We start from the raw sequence: 19,155 nt of genomic DNA, 5'->3' as shown, positions 1-19,155 counted from the left end.
CCGGCCTGCCGGCCGGTCGCCTAAACTTTGCCTTATAACTTTCGAACGGCAAGAGATAGAGACTTCTGGTTTGAAGTTTTCTATAGAAATGTGGGTGTAAAATTTCATTTTTTCGCATTTTCAAAATCCAAGATGGCCGCCGTCCGCCATTTTGAAATACCGTCATCCACTTCCCTTATAGCTATAGATCTGAAATTTTAGTATATTGTAGAGCTCAGTGAGACGTTTTCATCGACAACTCATACTTAAAAATCGGTCAAGCCGTTTAGCAATTATGGCGGCCTAAAGCAAAAAGTGTTTTTTCGATATAACTCGAGAACGGCTTGACCGATTTTAATCATCTTGGTATCAAATAGGTATAGAGAAGCCCTACAACTGTTTAGAACATTTCAAGTTTCAAAAACATTCGCAAGATGCGCTAAAAACAAAAACAAAAATTGCCTAACTTTAAGGGGCAATATCTCCGAATCCAAATTAGGCAAATCTTTTAAATTTTGATATGTTGTAGCCTGACTCAATATCTGTTACCAGCTTGACCAACAAAAAGCTGACGGCCTACAGGCCATATTCTACGAAACAAATATGTGATGTATAAAACGTGGTTTTAAGCACAGTTTGGACCCGAAGTTAGAGAATCGAATTTTCCGACGATTTGAGAACCTTTTTCTACAAAAAAATTGTTCTAAATTTGAAACATAGTACAAAAAATTCAAACAAACACATTTAGGTACGTCTATAATACGCGAAATGCTTAAAAGTTATAGTTTTTTGCCTAAAAAGTGTTATTTGTGCATAAAAAATATAGGCGAATCTACCGAATCTTAGCGAATCAACCGAATATTGGCGAATCAACCGAATCTTGGTGAATAATCCGAATCTTGGCGAATCATCCGAATATTTGGCGAATAATCCGAAGATCCGAAGATTTTCATTCAGATAAACACCCCTTGAACTTTACTTTTTGAATAAAGAAGTCTACAATGTACTACATACATATACTTGCGTGCTCTTGCTCGACAGCAAGCTAGCTTAAATTATAATATCAAAGCTCTTAACACACTGACGACGGGTAAAATACTTCCCAAAGGTTTTTTACACGACATGTAACAATTAGTCACTGGCGTCCAGAAATGTTACCCGGTGGGACCATGATGTTCTTATGTTCTTCGCACGTTATTAGAAAATATTTATTTGACACAATATTCAGTTATGTGTAACACAAATTTTTTTTAATATAAAATTATCGCAAAGGAAACACAATTTAGTTTTCAAAAATCTTTGGACATATGTATATGGCATTTTTTCTCATGCCAACATAACCGCACTTTTATATTCATGTGGAAAAAAGTCAGATTTATGGGATAATTTCAGTGAAAATCTTTCAGACGAGTTTCCTTTTTGCTATTAAACATTATGAAGCATTTTTTTTATCACAAAAATTAAATTGAGGTTATGCAAGAGGAAAATTTTCTTTTCGTAAAATATATAACCTAAATCACCTGATGATAACGTCAACAAGCAGGTTGACTTTTTTATTCTAAAAATTCTGAAAACTTCATAATACATGTATTTAGCTAATATCTACTCTGACAGTGTGATTTAAAAAAATCTAGAATATTCTAAATACTTAGTCTGTTATTTATATTTCCTTCATAGGATAATAATATCCAGAATTATCATTATCTAGAATATTCTAGATAATTCCTTTTTCTTGTCACAACTTATTTGAAATCTTTTAAATGCTGATTTCAAATCATTTCATAAATTTAATAAATAATAGATTTATTAATCATATATGAACACCTTACGAGTCAGCAATCAAAATTGGCTGAAAAAATGTTGGAGAAGTTTTCCTACCGGGTAAATGTCAAACGCAAAAAGAGTGGCAAATTGTTACAGCGTACAGAATTGAGAACTGTCAGTGGACGCCGATGTGCGTCAAGCCGTCCAGGATGTGTTAAAACAATAAAGTAAAGAGAATTTTGAATTTCCATTCTGGGGCTGAGTAAAATGAAAAAAAAAAGTGATTTTCGTTAACGATTTGTTGACGTTTTTCCACTTTTCTCAGCCCCAGAATGGAAAATCAAAATTCCATTCCGGTACATTTTCCACTGACATGTTCTCTTTCATTTGCTTTTTACCCCATCAAAATCCATCCAGTAGATCCTGAGAAAAACCTACCTTTGTGTTTTAAGAAAAATCACAAGATGGCGTCGCCCACAAAATGGCGGAAAGTGATTTTTTACTCTTCAATAATAAGTTTTTAAATGTGGCCAACACTGAAAAACCAAGTTTAAGAAAAACCCCAAGAAAAATAAAAACATTTAATCGTACGATGATCCTTTTTCAACATCCGACGGTTCTTTTCTAAGATTTGAAGAAAAAAAATTAACGTATCTTTTCTTACTTTTGTGTAGCCGACGTAAAAATGATGAAGTGAAATGGAAAAATACTTTCCCGAATATTTTTTTTTACTTTTAATGTTGCTTTTCTATGTTTAACGTTTCTTTTGAATGATTTTCATGTTTTTATAACGTTTAATGAATTATAAGAAGGTGTTTGGACACACGAACACAACATTTTTATTTTTTTTTTGGAGTAGGTATAAAAATTCTTTATTTCTTTCTTTAATTGTTTTTAGAAATTAATCGTAAAGAGAAAGTAAAATCTGTACTGAATAGCGATTGAAATCTGACCTATAATTGACTTGTTTCTCTTTCAACATTTTTCCCTTTACAAAGACAAGAAGAAGGCTGTCAGTCATGCTACAATAAAGCTGGAACACGACATTTTAATTAACATTACATAATTTAAAAAAAAACGAAATTTTCTTAATTTTGAATTGTGAAAAAATATCTTTCCTATCAAATTCCAGGATTTTTTTTTTTAATTTAAGAGAATTTAAAGAAATTTTTTTAAAATAAACTCACCAACAACTTCCGGTAGAGAAGCCTTATTTCCTCAAGTGGTGGAATCGATTCGATGTTCCAGGTGAGATTGTAGAATTCAAGATGCCCACTGTAGGCCGGTGAGAGGAATGTAGCCGGTCCCGGACGTCCTGATACTTCAATGTACTTCTTCGTGCGTCCCAATGAATTATCAGCCACACAGCTGTAGTTCCCAAAGTCGGATGATTGAAAATTCCTAATGGACAGGATGTACTGCTCACCGACTGAGTGCATCGTGCGTCGATCTGTGGCGTCCAGTAGGAAGGAATTTTGGAACCACAGCATCTCGGAATTTGTATCGCCGTGCACGGTGCAACAGAGCTCAATGTCATACCCCTCACTTGCATGTACCCAACTCTTCTCCACCGTAATCTCGGGTGGAGCTGCAAAAGACAGAATATAACGAAACAATAAATCACGTGGAAACTTTCCGTCATTTGCCTCAATATTGCTTATTGCTCTAAGGAAAACTGTCTCTGAAACATAACATCGAGAGAAACTTATGAGAGAGTATTCCTCATCCTCATGCCATATGGTATCTATATATGTGGTTGGGATGAAGTCTTGAGGGGAGGGAAGCAGTCAATGAAGTTGAGATGCTACAACGGATGCATTTTCTCACAGGAAATTTAACCACCCCCCCGTAGAACTTTATTGAGTGTGGGGAAATCCTTAGACAAATATGAAAACTCAAGCATCCACCCTCGATGAAAATTAATTTAATTCGTCATTTTGAAACTCCATCTTCATTTATTGCAATTAATTTGCAGCCTTCAGGAAGATTTGAGTGGGGATAAAAGTTTAATTTGTTCAATGAGGTTTCCTCTCATACCTGCTCTCATACGAACAGAAATGTATGTATATAGCTCTTATAGGTTTGCGAAAATTTATTTACTAAATAAAAAAAAAAATGCGCAATTTTTTAGCCTGGAATAAAAGCTTCATAAATTAATTATTAACCTTTTGAAATGATAAATTTTTCACATAATTATGGGGCACTTCAAGTGTTATTTAATGCATGATATGACGTTAATAATAGTTAAGTGGGAACACTGAAATATCGACATTTATTGAATTTACTTTTACATAAATCACATTATTCTTTTTTTCATGAAATTTTAATTGTATTTCAGCATTTTTAATAATAGCTCAGCTCAAAAGCCAAATAATATGAGCTCAAAACAATTTTATTGATACAAAGTATGTAGAAAAAAAATCCCTCTTAATATAAAATATCTGTCATCAACTTTTAGCTGATTGCTTTACAATCGTGCAAAGCTTAGTGATTTTTTTGTTTAAATTTTAATATTAGGCCTGTGTTTGGACATTCACGAGATGTCGAAACAGGCGATTTTTTGACGAACTAATGAGACGTTATTACCTGACCTATTTGTTTAATTAAATTTTCATTTTCCAATATAGCGGGAAAGTCACAATATTGACTCAAAATACGGTGAGTGGAGATAAAACGCTCTTAATTTGCATCATGAATTTAACCTACATATTTTACTTTTTGTTAATTAGGAGATCAAATTCATAATATCAATACTAACGACGCTTTATCCTTCTTTGACAATAAATTAAAATTATTTTATATATTCATTAATACAAAGCTTCTTTTGAAGTGATAAAAAAAATAACATTTGAATGCTGAAAGAGAATTTTCATTCAATATCTGCCGCTGATATTTTTATTGAATTCTGCAATTGGCATTTTTTTTTTTAAATAAAATTCATATCAGTTGACATTTCACAAAAGTAAAAACTCATAATGAATTACCCTGTGATTTCCAGCAGTCAATGATTTTTTTTCACATTTTATAACAAAATTTAATTTGAATCAAAATTAATGAGAATTTCAAGCTAGGTGAAAATTATGGGGTGGACGAAGTAAATTGACGCTTCGCTCCAATTTTCCTCGCCCCGCTTCGCGGGTGTTTGTGATGAATTGAAATAGATTTAATGGAAGATTTATTCGTTGGTGACAATCGCCTGGTATCAGTAGTCTCTGTACCAAACATCGCGATCGGACCAACGGTGTGAAAATGCATAGCTAAACAGACGGGAAAGCCTTTTAATAGATTAGCTTGAAAAATATTAAAATGTCAAATAGTTATTCCAATTATATTTTTTTTTCCTCCAGGACTTACGATCGATTTTTTCGCATCAATAAACAATACTTTCAGCACAAAATAAGCATTTGTAAAAATTAATATCTTTGACAGAGGATAATAATAAATAGTATATGAGTTAGTTATAATGAAAAATGCTGCAATAAAATTATGCAAACACAGTGAGAACTTATTGGCACGAGATTCCAATTAACATGCAATTTTAAACCACTTTTTTTTTTATCGAAAATCATTGCATGCGAGGAACGCCCCTGTTGATGTTCCCACACAAAAGGGACATTTTCTATACATAATATTATATATTTTTTTAATATTGCATTTTATGAATATACTTTTTCAGGACAGAGTAAGATCGTATTAAAGAGCAAACTCAATTTATAATTAAGGTGAATATAGGATTACTTTTCATTAAATAAAAACTGAGATCTAAAGCGATTCAAAGGAATTTCTTCCACGTGAAAGAAGAGAATTCTTCTGAGAATAACTTTATAAGATACCTAGTAAACATCTGATTGGGTCAAAAAGTGTTTAAATATAATTAATTCAATCAAATTGACTAAGGATTGATCAATAATTAAAATTGAGTCAGATCAAGTAACTGAATCAGAAAGCCTGGGGCGCAAAGTGCCCGAAAATGCACCCCAGCCGCCAACACTCCTATCCGTAAAAAGGCCCTCATGTGGTAGTCTCTCGTTAGCAACCCATTACTTCTCCGGATCTAATAAACTCAATATTGATAGAGTCAATATTGAGTCAATTTCACCTCAATCAATTTTTGCCCACAGATTGATCAACTATTGGCAAAATATTCGGTCCTAACGACCAAGAAATTACTGAAATTCCAAGACTTTCTCTGTGATTTCAAGGATTTATTTGTTGCAAAATACGACTGATTGTTCTTCAAATAATTTCATCAATTGTTTGGTCAATTTATGCCTATAACCACTGATCCATAAACCAATATTGATGCTCAATTAATGGTCAATCATACAATTTTCGTGCAATTATCAATCAATCCTACAGTTTTCACGCAATATTTGCCATTTTTTGTTTATTAGTTGGTATACCACAATCGTGGCATACCAAGTATTGTAATCGTCGGAAAAACGGACCACCTCAGATCGGGCTCAAACTTGGTATGAGCACGTTTTAGACATCCCACATTACGAAAATGGTGGTGGAAAAAAAATGTTCCGGCCGGCCTGCCGGCCTCTGCGCTAAACTTTGCCTTATATCTCAAGAACAGTAACAGATAGAGATTTCCGGTTTGAAGTTTTCTATAGAAATGTGGGTGTAAAATTTCATTTTTTCACATTTTTAAAATTCAAAATGGCCGCCGTCCGCCATTTTGAAATACCGTGAACCACTTCCCTTATAGTTAGAGGTCTGAAATTTTAGTATGTTGTAGTGCTCAGTGAGATGTTTTCATCAACAAATCATACTTGAAAATCGGTCAAGCGGTTTAGCAAATATGGCGGCCTAAAGCAAAAAGTGTTTTTTCGATATAACTCGAGAACGGCTTGACCGATTTTGACCATCTTGGTATCAAATGAAAGGTATTGAGAAGCCCTACAACTGTCTAGAACATTCCAAGTTTCAAAAACATCCGCAAGAGGCGCTAAAATCTAAAACAAAAATTTCCTAACTTTAAGGGGCAATATCTCCGAACATCTGTTATAGATTTCCTTTAAATTTTGATATGTTGTAGCCTGACCCAATATCTATCATCAGTCCGAAAATGAAGAAAATCTATGTCGCCGTTTAGAAGATATGGCCATTTGAAAAATTCTTGAATTTGAAAAGTTCTAATAGCCATATCTCTTAAACGGCTTGTCCGATTTTGCTCAATTTGGTATCAAATTAAAGGTTTTGCAAAACTCTATAACTTTCCGGAACATCAGAAACCTCTAGAACCATTCCTTGTGGACAAAAAGTGCAAAAAACTGTTTTGGTAGAACAAAAATCCGCCATTTTGTGTTCTGGAGGTGACCTTGAAATGTATCGCAATATACATCAGATTATAGCTTATTTCAATAGCTTTCCATAACTAGTTAAGAAATTTCTGTAGGTCTAATAGAACTTAAGATATAAGCATTTTAATCTGTCAAATTGCTAAATTTTACAAAAAAATCGACTTTGCCTACTAATTCTACTCACAAATTAAATTACAACGCATAGACTGACCCATCCGCGTTGTGGTATACCAACTCTAATAACTGGACGCGTTATGATTGACTTTCAAACAGTTATTGATTAAAATTAATTTATTAAAGAAATTTTTTTTGCCAGAAGTCATTAAAATTAATACCTCAACATAACTATAATTTTTTTTTCATTGAAATATAGATTTATTCTAATAAACTTTCAGATTATTTCTGTGGTTGATACTTGTTAAAAGCTCTCCTTATGCCAAAGTTAAACACCTAAAGTTCCTTTGTTGGAAATACATTTTCATTTTCATTTATTTAGTATATAATTGCGCTATTTTGCAACATTCTGGTTGTAATTATTGCCCAAGAGACCTAAGAATCTATCCCCAAAAAAAACTTTCCCAAAAAACGATTTTGATGAGGAACAAAATGAGTGGTATTAGACAACGTACAAAAATCCATGATCTAAATAAATTCGCTAAGTAATACCTGACTGTACAATTAAAAAATATATTTAATAAAGAATTGCAATAGTGCAATAAATAAGATCCCAAAAACAAACAATTGATCCTATTCAGAGAAAAGATAATCCTTGAAATCGTTGAAAGTTCTGGAATTTCAAAAATTTCAAGGATTTCTTTGTGGTTGTATACGACCCGATGTGAGATTAATTTTAGAAACTTCATTAAGGTATTATTGCATGTATTCAAGAAATGTATGTACCTAGACACATACTGATACATTGCGGCGATTGAAGGGCAAGAAGAGGGCAAGATACCACCCGGAAGGAGGAGGTGATGAAAGAAAAGACAAACCTCCCTCCAACCCCTAATTCTCCTTCCTATTGTTTAGGTGAGAAATGTCGGGGTTATTTGAACATTGTGTGGCTGCAAGTACACCGTATGTCATGCGAGGTGGTGGATGTTAAACGAAAATGTCAGGTAATTGATACAGATGAGCTTCGCCCACGTGAAATACATACTAATATAATGTGGAAGCTACAAAGCGAGACGCGAGTGATTTGTGTGGTATGGTGGGGTAATGCAGGAGGTGACTCTAAAATAATATATCTTCCTGGGGGGGTAATATGGTCATGTGTGTGGGGATGAGGGGTTGAGGTGGGATGAATATGAGGAGAAAATTAAATGGCATTTTCACACGTTCCACCGACTGGACATGAATTATTCAGTGGAAATTTGCAGTGAGTTGATTGAAATAGTGGCTTTTAAAAGAAGTTTATACGAGAGAGTAGAGCGAAGGCAAAAAAAAAGGAGCGTAGGCGGAAATTTTCGTTGACTTCCACGCTTGGGGGAATTTAAGTTGGACCATTTATGTGGCGATGCTTTTGCCCCTTTTTTGCAAAGCTGCACAAACTTTCTCCTCACATGCATATATATAGCTTGTCCCAAACTCACTGGGGCGAGACTTTAATTTTCCACCAGCCTGAGTGCACGAAGATACTCCCCTTTTGCACCCATATAAGATTATGACTTCGTTGTCAACTTCATTGGCAATAAATTTGCTGCCGCATACAACTTGGAAAGTTTATTCTGAATTTATTTTATGTTAACCATGAAAAATAATTCCTTTTTTTATATGCAAAAAATATGTTTTAGTGCAAATTGTCAAGATGGTTAAAATATTATGCAATGGCCATATTTTGTTTTTTTTTTTCATTTAATATTGTGGTTCGTTAGAGATCAATTGATAGGTGGATAGAATAGAACTTTTGTCAACCCTTTTAGCACGGATTTTTTTTAAAAATAAAAATTGAATTTTACTGGCGTATCTCCTAAAATTCAAAATGGCGCCTGGAAATCCTTATAAGGCACAATTTATATATACACACAGAAAAATTTTTCGCATTAGTCGAATGCGAGTGAAATATTCGCACATAACCTCTGTTTGAGTCGCACTGTCTAATGTAAACAATATAGGAAATACTCGTCATTAACGAATGTAAGTGGCCTACTCACGAAAATTGACAGTTTCACTACGATTTTTGGTCAAAATTTCTCTGTGTGTAGGTTGTACCACCATTTTAACCCTTTCAGGTCCATAATCTCTATTTTTCTTTCCAGACATTTGACGTTTCTTTTCAAACATTTCACATTTTTTTTCAAACTTTCAATGCTTCTTTGATAGGTACGTTTAAAGTTTCTTTTATAACATTTGATATTTTTCTTTCCACGTTTGACTAATTGTAATGTAATTTTTAGTTTAAAATTAATTTATTCAAACCGAAAAACTTTTCTAAAAAACTTCTTGAAGTAACTTGAATTGTCAGCATTTTTAGGATGTTCAAATTTATTTTAGGAATATACCACTGAAACTACTATATAATTTTCTAATATTTGAAATTTTTCTTTTTAAAAATCATTCAAATAAACATCCATTGTTAACCCTTTAATGTACGCGATCAATCTAGCAAGTTGATTGAACTAAAAATAATTTTTATGGGTTCCTTTGAGTTCAAATAAGACATTTTTGGCAAAAAAACCCCAACTCAAAAATTTACAGTCCTTCGTCTTTCCTGATCCTGGGTGTCCTTGGGGATGTCCTTTTATGGTCATAAAATGATCAGGGATTGTAAAGACATAGTCTTGTACTAATTTGGACTCAATATTCAGAAAATAACTATTTAAAATTAACATTTTCAAAATCGAGCCTTTGGGTCAGCGTATGACCCAATGGACCTTAAAGGGTTAAAGGGTGTATTGAAAGGTTGATTTTAAGTTATTTTCTGAGGCATATTATTTCAATTTTTTATGTAAAAAGAGGTTTCTTTTTCCTTAATATGCCCATGATTTTTTTTTACAATTTTTGCATTTAAAAGTGTTTAGAAAAAGTTTTTTTTTGAAATTTCTTAAAATTTAGCTAAGGAAATTCTAATAAGACATTGTTTGAAATCAGTGCAAGAATATGTCTCAATAGCCGCTAATTCATAGCTCTAGCTTAAAAAAAAATCAAAAACAAAACATTCCTGTTAAACTCCCGCCAGTAACACCTTTCAGACTACAAAATAGACAAGAAAACCTGCAGAAGGCATTTGAGAGCTTTTTCTTGTGCGAATGTGTGCTTTTAATCGTTTTTATGAGCATAGAATGGAGGAAGGATAGCGAAACAGGAGGAAAAGAAAAGCAATTCATTGTGAAATGTGAGATTTTTCTTTGCTCACAATCAGTATGAAAAAAAAACAACATGAGCGTCAGTTAGTGTAAAGTTTAAAAGTCTTGTCAGATAAATTTCTCGCGAATCTTCTGCCTCTTTGAGCAATTTTTTCTTGTCTTTGCAATATCAATGCAGCAGTATCCATGCGCCTTTACATTTTCATTTTGTTAAAAAATAAGAAAATCACAACAGCAATAAATTCCTCCATCAAGTGCACCAATAAATTCTCTACATTTCAAAGCTCGGGGCAAAGGAAAATGTTTCCTTAAAGCCCCACTTAATCCCACCCGAGAGAAGCTCGAGTATGGGAGGCGTGGATGGATGGCAATAATGTGACTGTGTATAGCGAGGGACAGCTGTTGTGGGGTGAAGGAGGGGTGTGTGGGAGGTTTTTAAAATTTAATTGTAATTTGAAATTTCGCCTCCCTACGGGTGGTGGAGGAGGAGGGAAAAACAACTTTTAATGAAATTCAACTACAAGGTTCATTCACTGATTCCACTTCTGCGTACTAGAGCATGCAAATTAATTCATTTGCCTGAATCTGATCCATATTTTGATTATTTCATGCAACATTGTTTGCAAATGGATAATTTTTGGGAAGTAGTGTTGAGGCGTAAAATTATAGAATTAGTACACAAACTATATATACATATTGCTTATAAATTTGCACACTAATCAGATGATTTGGCTTAGAATAATATTCTTATTTAAATGGAAAGAAATAGATCGTAGAGAAGAATTTTAGATGATTCTAATAAAGAAAAGTTAAATATTTTTGATGTGTAGAGGAGACCGGGGTTAAAAAAGTCACTTAAAGGTTTAGAAAAAGCCTAAAATATCATATTTCCCAAATGGATAAAGCGAAATGTATAGCTCATTTCTTTAGGAAATTTACTGCCCTACAACTCTTTCTCAGATCATTTTGTTCTATCTAGCTAGGAAATATGATATTTTAGGCTTTTTCCAAACCCTTAAGTGACTTTATTAGCCCCGATCTCCCCTACCTATACTTTCGCCCCAATACATGGCAAGAAAGCATGAAGAAGTTTGAAAAAAATTCTAAGAACTTTTTTTTATGTAGAGTTATCATAAAATAATTGTTCCAGAAACGGATAAAAAAAATATAAGTTTGAATTTGAGGTGAAATAACAAAGATGGTGAATTCGAATGGTGAGAATAAACAATCATTCTCTTCATCTCTTGTTGTTGTATTAATTTTAAAAATTGTTTAATTTATTGTAAAATTTAGAAGTTTACATGCCTTCAGCATTCTCAGTTTGTGTAATTAGTATGCCCTCACTTCTCTTGCTTATTACGTGATTCACACAGCATTAATTCACTAGTTTTTGACCACTGAGGATGAAACGCCGAGTGTCGAAAGCTCTGGCAATTCGAATGTTTTAATTGCTGAATCAAAACAAATTGACGCTCACCAGAAGGAGATTTTTTTTAAAAATTCCCCATTTTCTCAAGTTTTTCACATAAATTTTTGTTCATGATTTTTGTTCTCTTCATAAAAAAAGAAACAAACGATTCAAGCATTATCCCTTAAAGAATTGTAAATTCGTTCCTCCAATCCTCATCAAATAAAATGGTAAATAAAATTTAGAGCAATTCGTGAAATAAAAAGAGGAGAAACCATTTCGATGGATGGGGTGGAGCGTTAACGCCTCCCCCCAACCCTCAGCTGTATACAATCACTCGTGGGATTAGCATGTGAAATCGCTAAATTTATTTATGTATTGAAATTCCTTCCTGGAAAATATTCGCAAATAAAATTCACCCACAAAGTGCCTTCGGCTCCTTCATGCCACACGCGGATGTTTTAAACACCTCCGAGGTGATTTTCTCAGCTTTTTTTTCTTGTAGGTATTATTTATTCCTTCTGCATGAAAACGTATATACATGTGGGTGGAGGCAAAATAATGCGATATATTTTCCCTGTTGTGCCAGAAGTATGATGAAAAAAATATTATACATTATATTTATGATATATTTCGTGCATCTTCATGGTGATTTTTCAGACATTTTCGATGGTAAATAAAATAAGTTTTAAATTTATGTGAGACATGTTTGAAAATCAATTTAATAGAAATGTTTATGTCGATACTATTAAAGACTAAACCCACTAAAGGAAATGAATCAATATTTGATCAAATATTGAGCACTAATGGAGCTATATAAAACTATGCATTTGAGTAATACATGTAATATTTTAAAATGTTTTGTATAGAGCTTAAATTTTTCAAAATTATGTGAAAAATTGGAGGAAAATTGATTTTTTTATTTAATTGAGCTTTTATTGTCAAAATATGAGCTTCTAAGACTTTATTCCGCCTACACTACCGTTCCAGGAGAGTATTCCAGTAGTTCAAAAAATTCAGACGTTTTTCTTAGGAGGTCTCAAAAATTTCTTCTCATGTCAAAATACATTACAAACCATTAAAATGAGGATTTTTTAAATATTGAAGAAATGTCAAGCTTTAAAAAAAACACGGCAAAGTTTTAAAAATAAAACCCAGAATTATGAAAAATAAAATAAAATCCAGGCTGTTAATTTGAATACAACTGACGTTAAGTCGATTTAGGAAATTCAATTTTTATAAATATCGTCTATTTTTAAATAATTTTCATTTTCTTTAAAATTAAAACATAAAAAAAAAACAAATCTTTGAATAGATTTCTGACAACGCCTCTCCATTGATTTTTAGAAAGAACTGTGCTAATTTTAATTCTTTATTTAAAGGTGGAAAATAAGCAACTTTTCAAACTTGAACATTAGAGTAAATATTTTATTTATGAAATAAATAATATGAGGTAATGTAGATACCTGTAACTGAATAAATTCATATTTCTTCCTTTATTTACTAAGGAATAGTAATTTCCATTTATATGTTCACAATTCATTTGCCAAGTAATTGAACTGAAGTGCAAGTAAGAAAACTAATATTCATACTTCTTGGTTTCAGAATGTTATTTTATTTATATCATTTGCTTTCAATTTATTTTGCAGTTAATTAAGCAAGAGTCGGTATTATGATCCATTTTCCTTTAATTTAGTTGTTTTCAAAATATAATCTTATTTATTTTATATGCTTTTAATGTATTTGCCAAATAAATGCTCAGTACTGCTGCCAAGGGTATACCTAATAAAATCCATATTCCGACATATTGAATTGAGGATCCAATTTTTATTAAGAATTCAATTTCCTAGAATGCATTTAAAATTTCCTTCTCTGTGCAAGATTTTTTTCCATCTTGGAAAACGTGATGAAACACTTTTCATTTGATGTAACTTTTAGTTGCGACTTTTGAACTTCCCATGGCATTGCCTTAAGTGTCGACTCTGTCATGGAAATGACACGAAATGCAGGAAGTTTTTTTTTGCCTTGTAAATCAACCAAAGAAATCATTTGGATACCCTTTCAAAAAGTTGTAAAATGTATTTCTCAATATTAAACTTTGTCAGTCAATCTGAAAACTATTAATGCACGTCTTGCTTGCGCCCTTTGACTCCTCTTGGAGACGTAGCAATTCAGTAGGAAGAAGTTTGTACTTACAGAGAACTGTGAGTTGAACATCTGCTGAGACGGGATCTCTCACACCATTGTCAGCTGCACATTGATACGTTCCAGCATGTTGCCTTTCAACCCGTTCCAGGATAAGGGTTGAACTATCTGAGAGATGTGTTGCACCCGCCAGGGGATCCTTTTTGTACCAATAAATCGACGGTACAGGATTCCCAGATGCTTTACATTCCAATGTCACAGTACTACCCTTTCGTGCTGTAACCTGACCATTTTGGGGTACAGCTCGTACCGTTGGGGGTACTGAAAAAATATTTTAAAGAAAATATTTTTATTTTCAAATTAAAATTTGAAAAATCTGTAAAAATTGAGGTGATTTGAGCACCTAAAATTGCAAAAGAGAGAACAAATAGAAACCTACCAAGAATCTCAAGGGTGTGCACCTGATCGCGAGTTTCTTGATCACCAATTTGGCAAATATAATCCCCAGCATCTTGAGTTTTAACCCCAGTTATCTGCAAGTCGTACGTATCGACGAGCTTAAATCGTGCGTCACGTGTAATTTTGAGCGGTCCAGCTGTTAGGACGGAACTCCCACGTCTCCAGAGTAGAACAAAGCTCCCGAGATTTTGCACCCTACACGGAAGGGTGACCATATCTCCCGTTGTTACTTTGTAAAGATTCCCTCGTGAGATGAATTTAGGTAGCACTGTTGGAAGTCCATCACTATCCATGTGTGGTGTATCCATTGATAGACTCTGGCAGACACCTGAAGTGACAAAGGAACAATAAAACCTTTCCCATATATATCCATTTCACTCTCCACAAATCCAATCAAATACGACACTCGAGAACTTTTGCGCATCAATCCACAAGCAATTGCTAAAGCCACCCACCCCCTTGGACCTCTATTTCTGCAGTGAACACAAATGGACATAGGATGGTACACATGCCCATATTTCCTCTTGACGATACCCTCCGACTAAAATGTTTTATTGACTTTTCATGCCAAATATTGCGAAATGTGTTTGAGGAGAAAACTTCATTACAATTTCCCTTTGAGCTCTTTATTTCGCATAATTGACCTATTGTCATATGATTAAAATCTTCACCAGGGGTGATGGGAAATTGATCATTTTCTCAACCACTCAGGGATGATTGCTATTTAAAAAAAAAATACATAGGGGGAAATGGGGCAAAATGTTAGAAAATCAAGACCACACATCTCCAATATCTCAGTAAATATTATTTCGTAATTGTTCTAATTTAGTCAAAAGGTATCTTTTATAACTCTAACTAAGCCTATAAAGTTTTATAATAATTGATCTAATATTTTGGGATTTATTTAAAAAACAAATTTTTCGAATTTCAAAGTTACTTTCACCTTTCATTTCAATATGGTATTTTGGCGTATTTCTCTGTATTTTTTTTTTTGATCCAAATGTATTTTTAGATAGAGTAACTATTGCTGAACACGAATCTAGTCTAAATTTTCCGAAAAAATTTTCCGGGTTTTCCCGTAGAACACTGACACTAAAAAGTACCACTTGGGGCAAAATGTTAGAAACCGTTTTTAAGGCTGTTAACTTTTTTTTGTTTATTTATTTTATTTTTCCCTAGTCAGTACACTTAATACTTATAATTTAGCATGTTATATTACTCTCTATTACTAATATAAAATTATTTAAAAAATAAAAAGTGCAATTTCATAAATTTTTCATTTTTTTTATTTTTTGTATTTTTTTTATTAAAAAAAAATTCTAATTGTTACACAAATACCTTATTATCAATTGCTTTTATAGTGTCTAGATGAAATAAATTCATAAAATTGAAATTTAAGGCCAAAAAACGCAAACTAACATTTTGCCCCATGATTTTTGAAACAGGCAAATGTGCAAGGGTTTGGAAAATGGCCTGAAAATGCATTTTCCCGTTGAAATAGAGAAAAATCGTCTGAGACAAAGTTGTAGCCCGGAAAATTTCCTATAAGATAGTCGTCATGAGAAAACTCAAATATTTTCAGGAAAATCAGGAAAATGTTTCTCCCAAAAAACTAACAAATTGCCCCATGTCCCCCTACATTATGTAGCTAGATTGTAATGTGAAATGCAACCTTCCTATACGATTTTACATTTATTTTTTCTTAACACTTAAAGGATCGACGAGGTTTCTAACCCCAAAAGTTTGACATACCTACATTTTCTCTCAAAAGAAAATATTTTTCCAAGTTTTCTTTCGACAATCTTGAAGTATACACAGACGTAGAATTTAACACGGAAAAAAAAAGATTTTAATTCTGTGGCAATTAAAAAAAAACGAATTGGCCACATCGGCCAGAAAAATCCTCCAAGGGTTAAACATTTTCGTGTAAGAATGAGCTGAAAGAAAAATTATGATGAAACGCACAAAAAACCTCTTTCACACACAAATTTATTCTAAAAATTACTTGTAGGAAAACTACATTAATTGCATTTTATAACGGAATCCTTCCACTGATATTCATGTTAAATTATATCAAAATTCTTCAACAAAAAAAGGATAGGGGAGGGCGGAGCTAATAAAGTCACTTAAGGGTTTGGAAAAAGCTTAAAATATCATATTTCCTAGCTAGATAGAACAAAATGATCTGAGAAAGAGTTGTAGGGCAAGAAATATCCTAAAGAATTGAGCTATACATTTCGTTTTATCTGTTTGGGAAATATGATATTTTGAGCTTTTTCTAAACCCTTAAGTGACTTTTTTAACCCCGCTCTCCCCTAAACTACTATTAAATCTCATAAAGAGCAACGAAAAAGCAAAAAAAAAAAAACGCAAAAATTCAATAAAATTACGGAAAAGAAAACCAAAAATGTGACAAAAATTAGCAAAACTAAAGCTCAATAAGAATAATGCAAAAAGCGATAAAAATGAAACAAAATGAAAGGAAACGTGGTCCAATTTGGACCTCTTAATGCCTTTTTTTTTCAATCCGCTATTACTTGAAACTGATAAAAAATTGAATGTAGTAAGTTACAGGAGTTAAAAGACCATTAAATGAGCTTTAAAATAGTACCAAATTTTAGAATATTGCTTTTTATTTTATACCATTTTCTCTTATTATGCGCGGACCTATAGAGGTCTGAATTGGGCCACATTCCCCTACAGATAAAATGTGAAAAGATAATTTGTAAGAAAAAATGCGCAAAATTGTATAATAATGCGCTCAAGAACCCTTGAAAATCGCTTGAAATTTCTTTACATAGGATTTCTTGGTCACTGAATAGAACCGATTATTCGTATATATTTCGCAATATTTGGTATCAAATATTCGCAGATGAACACCATTTGACCAAAGAAAAAAAAAAAGAATCACAGCTAATAGCAAAAGGTTCCTAAAATTAATGACATTGTATCAAAAAAGAATTGATTGATGGAAATGGAGCATTAAATGTTCTATAATGCAGATTTCATGTCTCAAAACACGGTGGCATAATTACATACATCGAGAATTTCATAGAATTCTCACGAACTGTGAAATTGCTGGTGAGTGACGATGGAGTGTTTCGGGGGGATGCTGTTCCAAGTGATATCGTGTCGACTTTCCCAGGAACTAATTTATTATTCAAACTCACCTGGCTGATGCTGACCAACAAGAACATTCAGCAATGCCAGTATCAACTTGGCAAACAATTTGCCACGATCCATCCCTCTCGTTTGCGCACTTGGCCGAGAATTCGTGATGGGGTCACCCAGATGGATTCACCTCAGGATGTGGGGGGATACACTTCCCGTGCCAGGAGGTTTTGCTGCTTCCCCTACGGAGGAGAGAATGAGAGAAGAAGATGAGGAAAAAACGTCCTGTGTGTTGCCTTTTTGCACTCTTTCATTCCTCTCAAGTATTTAGTGGAAAGATGCCTAACAAGGGGGTGGTTTGCTATATAAACACACACCCTCTCACCCTCCCATCATTTTAGGAATTTTCCTTTCCACACTGAATCACAGAGAGCTCATTCCGGCCTGAAAAGGAGAGAGAGCGAGAGAGAGAGCAAAATACCCTGGAATGGGTGAAAATCCAATTACCAGCATTGCTCCGTGTTTATTTTTATTGGCGAAGGACGGAGCGGTTTCGCTCTTTTATTTCACCAAATTAACTGATAAAATCGCAGGGATACAGTTTCAAATGAAGTGGTTAAAATAAACTGATTTAGTATTTGACTGCACGACACCACGAGACATTACATCTCTTTCACACTCTCCTTCTCGTATTTCTTGTACTATCTCTGAAACTTTAAGGAAAAGAGGAGATTTTTTTTATTTTAAGAAAATTTATCTACGTATGATATGCAGATGAAAATCTAGCAATAATTGCTAAAAGACAAGAAATATATTTTTAAAAATCCATATGGAGACGCCTGGTACCAGGCGTATTCATTTTTATTTTCTCTTTTTATACGTTTTAAACATTTTTATCGATTTTATAAAACCCTTTTATCTCTTTTTGTCAAAGTTGATAGCATTTTTTTTCACCATTATGTATAGGTAGGTACATATACTTTTTCCCCTTTTATAGCTATTTTTGACATTAAGCATTTTTAATGCTTTTTAATCGCCTTATGCGTTTATTTCAAACCTTTTAACACATTTTGTATGATTATATTGCACTTTATGTAGGTACCTACATATTTAAATAATATTTTACTCATAATTTTCCTATCTGTGTGATTCTATCTATGTGAATCTTTTTTTCTGATTTTCCATCAGAATATGTTAAAATTCTGAGGTAGTAAAATAAAAATACATACATAAGTCAATCATAACGCGTCCAGTTATAAGAGTTGGTGTCCCACAACGTGTAGAAGTTTGTTTATGCGTTGTAATACTATTTGTGAGCAATATTAGTAGGCAAAGTTGAAATTTTTTGTGAAATTCAGCAATTTGATGCATAAAAATGGACATATCTCTAGTTCTATAACACCTACAGAAATTTCGTGACTAGTTTTGGAAAGGTCTTGAAATAAGCTATAATTTGACATATATCTCAATGATTTTCAAGGTCACCTATAAAACACAAAATGGCGGATTTTTGTTTCACAAAAAGAGTTTTTCGCATTTTTCGTCCTAAAGGAATGGCTCTAGAGGTTAATGATGTTCTAGAAAGTTGTAGATAATTGCAAAACCTTTAATTTGATACCAAACTGAGCAAAATCGGACAAGCGGTTCAAGAGATATGGCTCTTAGAACTTTTCAA

The 19,155-nt window shown here is 33.1% G+C and overlaps 1 protein-coding gene across 2 annotated transcripts in view; it reads right to left on the bottom strand.

Moving 5' to 3' along the window:
* LOC129796145 (limbic system-associated membrane protein) overlaps window positions 1-19,155 on the bottom strand; it is a 74,686-nt gene that overhangs the window by 5,925 nt on the left and 49,606 nt on the right. For both annotated transcript variants that reach the window (XR_008751180.1, XM_055837909.1), the window contains exons 2-5: window positions 17,540-17,722; window positions 14,350-14,697; window positions 13,962-14,231; window positions 2,931-3,331 (exon numbers count right to left, since the gene is read on the bottom strand). Coding sequence is in view for 1 of the 2 variants with exons in the window: in XM_055837909.1 (XP_055693884.1) it covers window positions 2,931-3,331; window positions 13,962-14,231; window positions 14,350-14,697; window positions 17,540-17,612 (1,092 nt within the window). In the remaining variant the exon portion in view is untranslated. The remainder of the gene's footprint in view (window positions 1-2,930; window positions 3,332-13,961; window positions 14,232-14,349; window positions 14,698-17,539; window positions 17,723-19,155) is intronic.

This window comes from Lutzomyia longipalpis, chromosome 4 (genome assembly GCF_024334085.1).
Source record: "Lutzomyia longipalpis isolate SR_M1_2022 chromosome 4, ASM2433408v1".
Classification (NCBI taxonomy): Eukaryota; Metazoa; Arthropoda; class Insecta; order Diptera; family Psychodidae; genus Lutzomyia; species Lutzomyia longipalpis.
The sequence above is the reverse complement of the archived record's forward strand: the minus strand, read 5'-3'. Positions and strand labels throughout refer to the sequence as shown.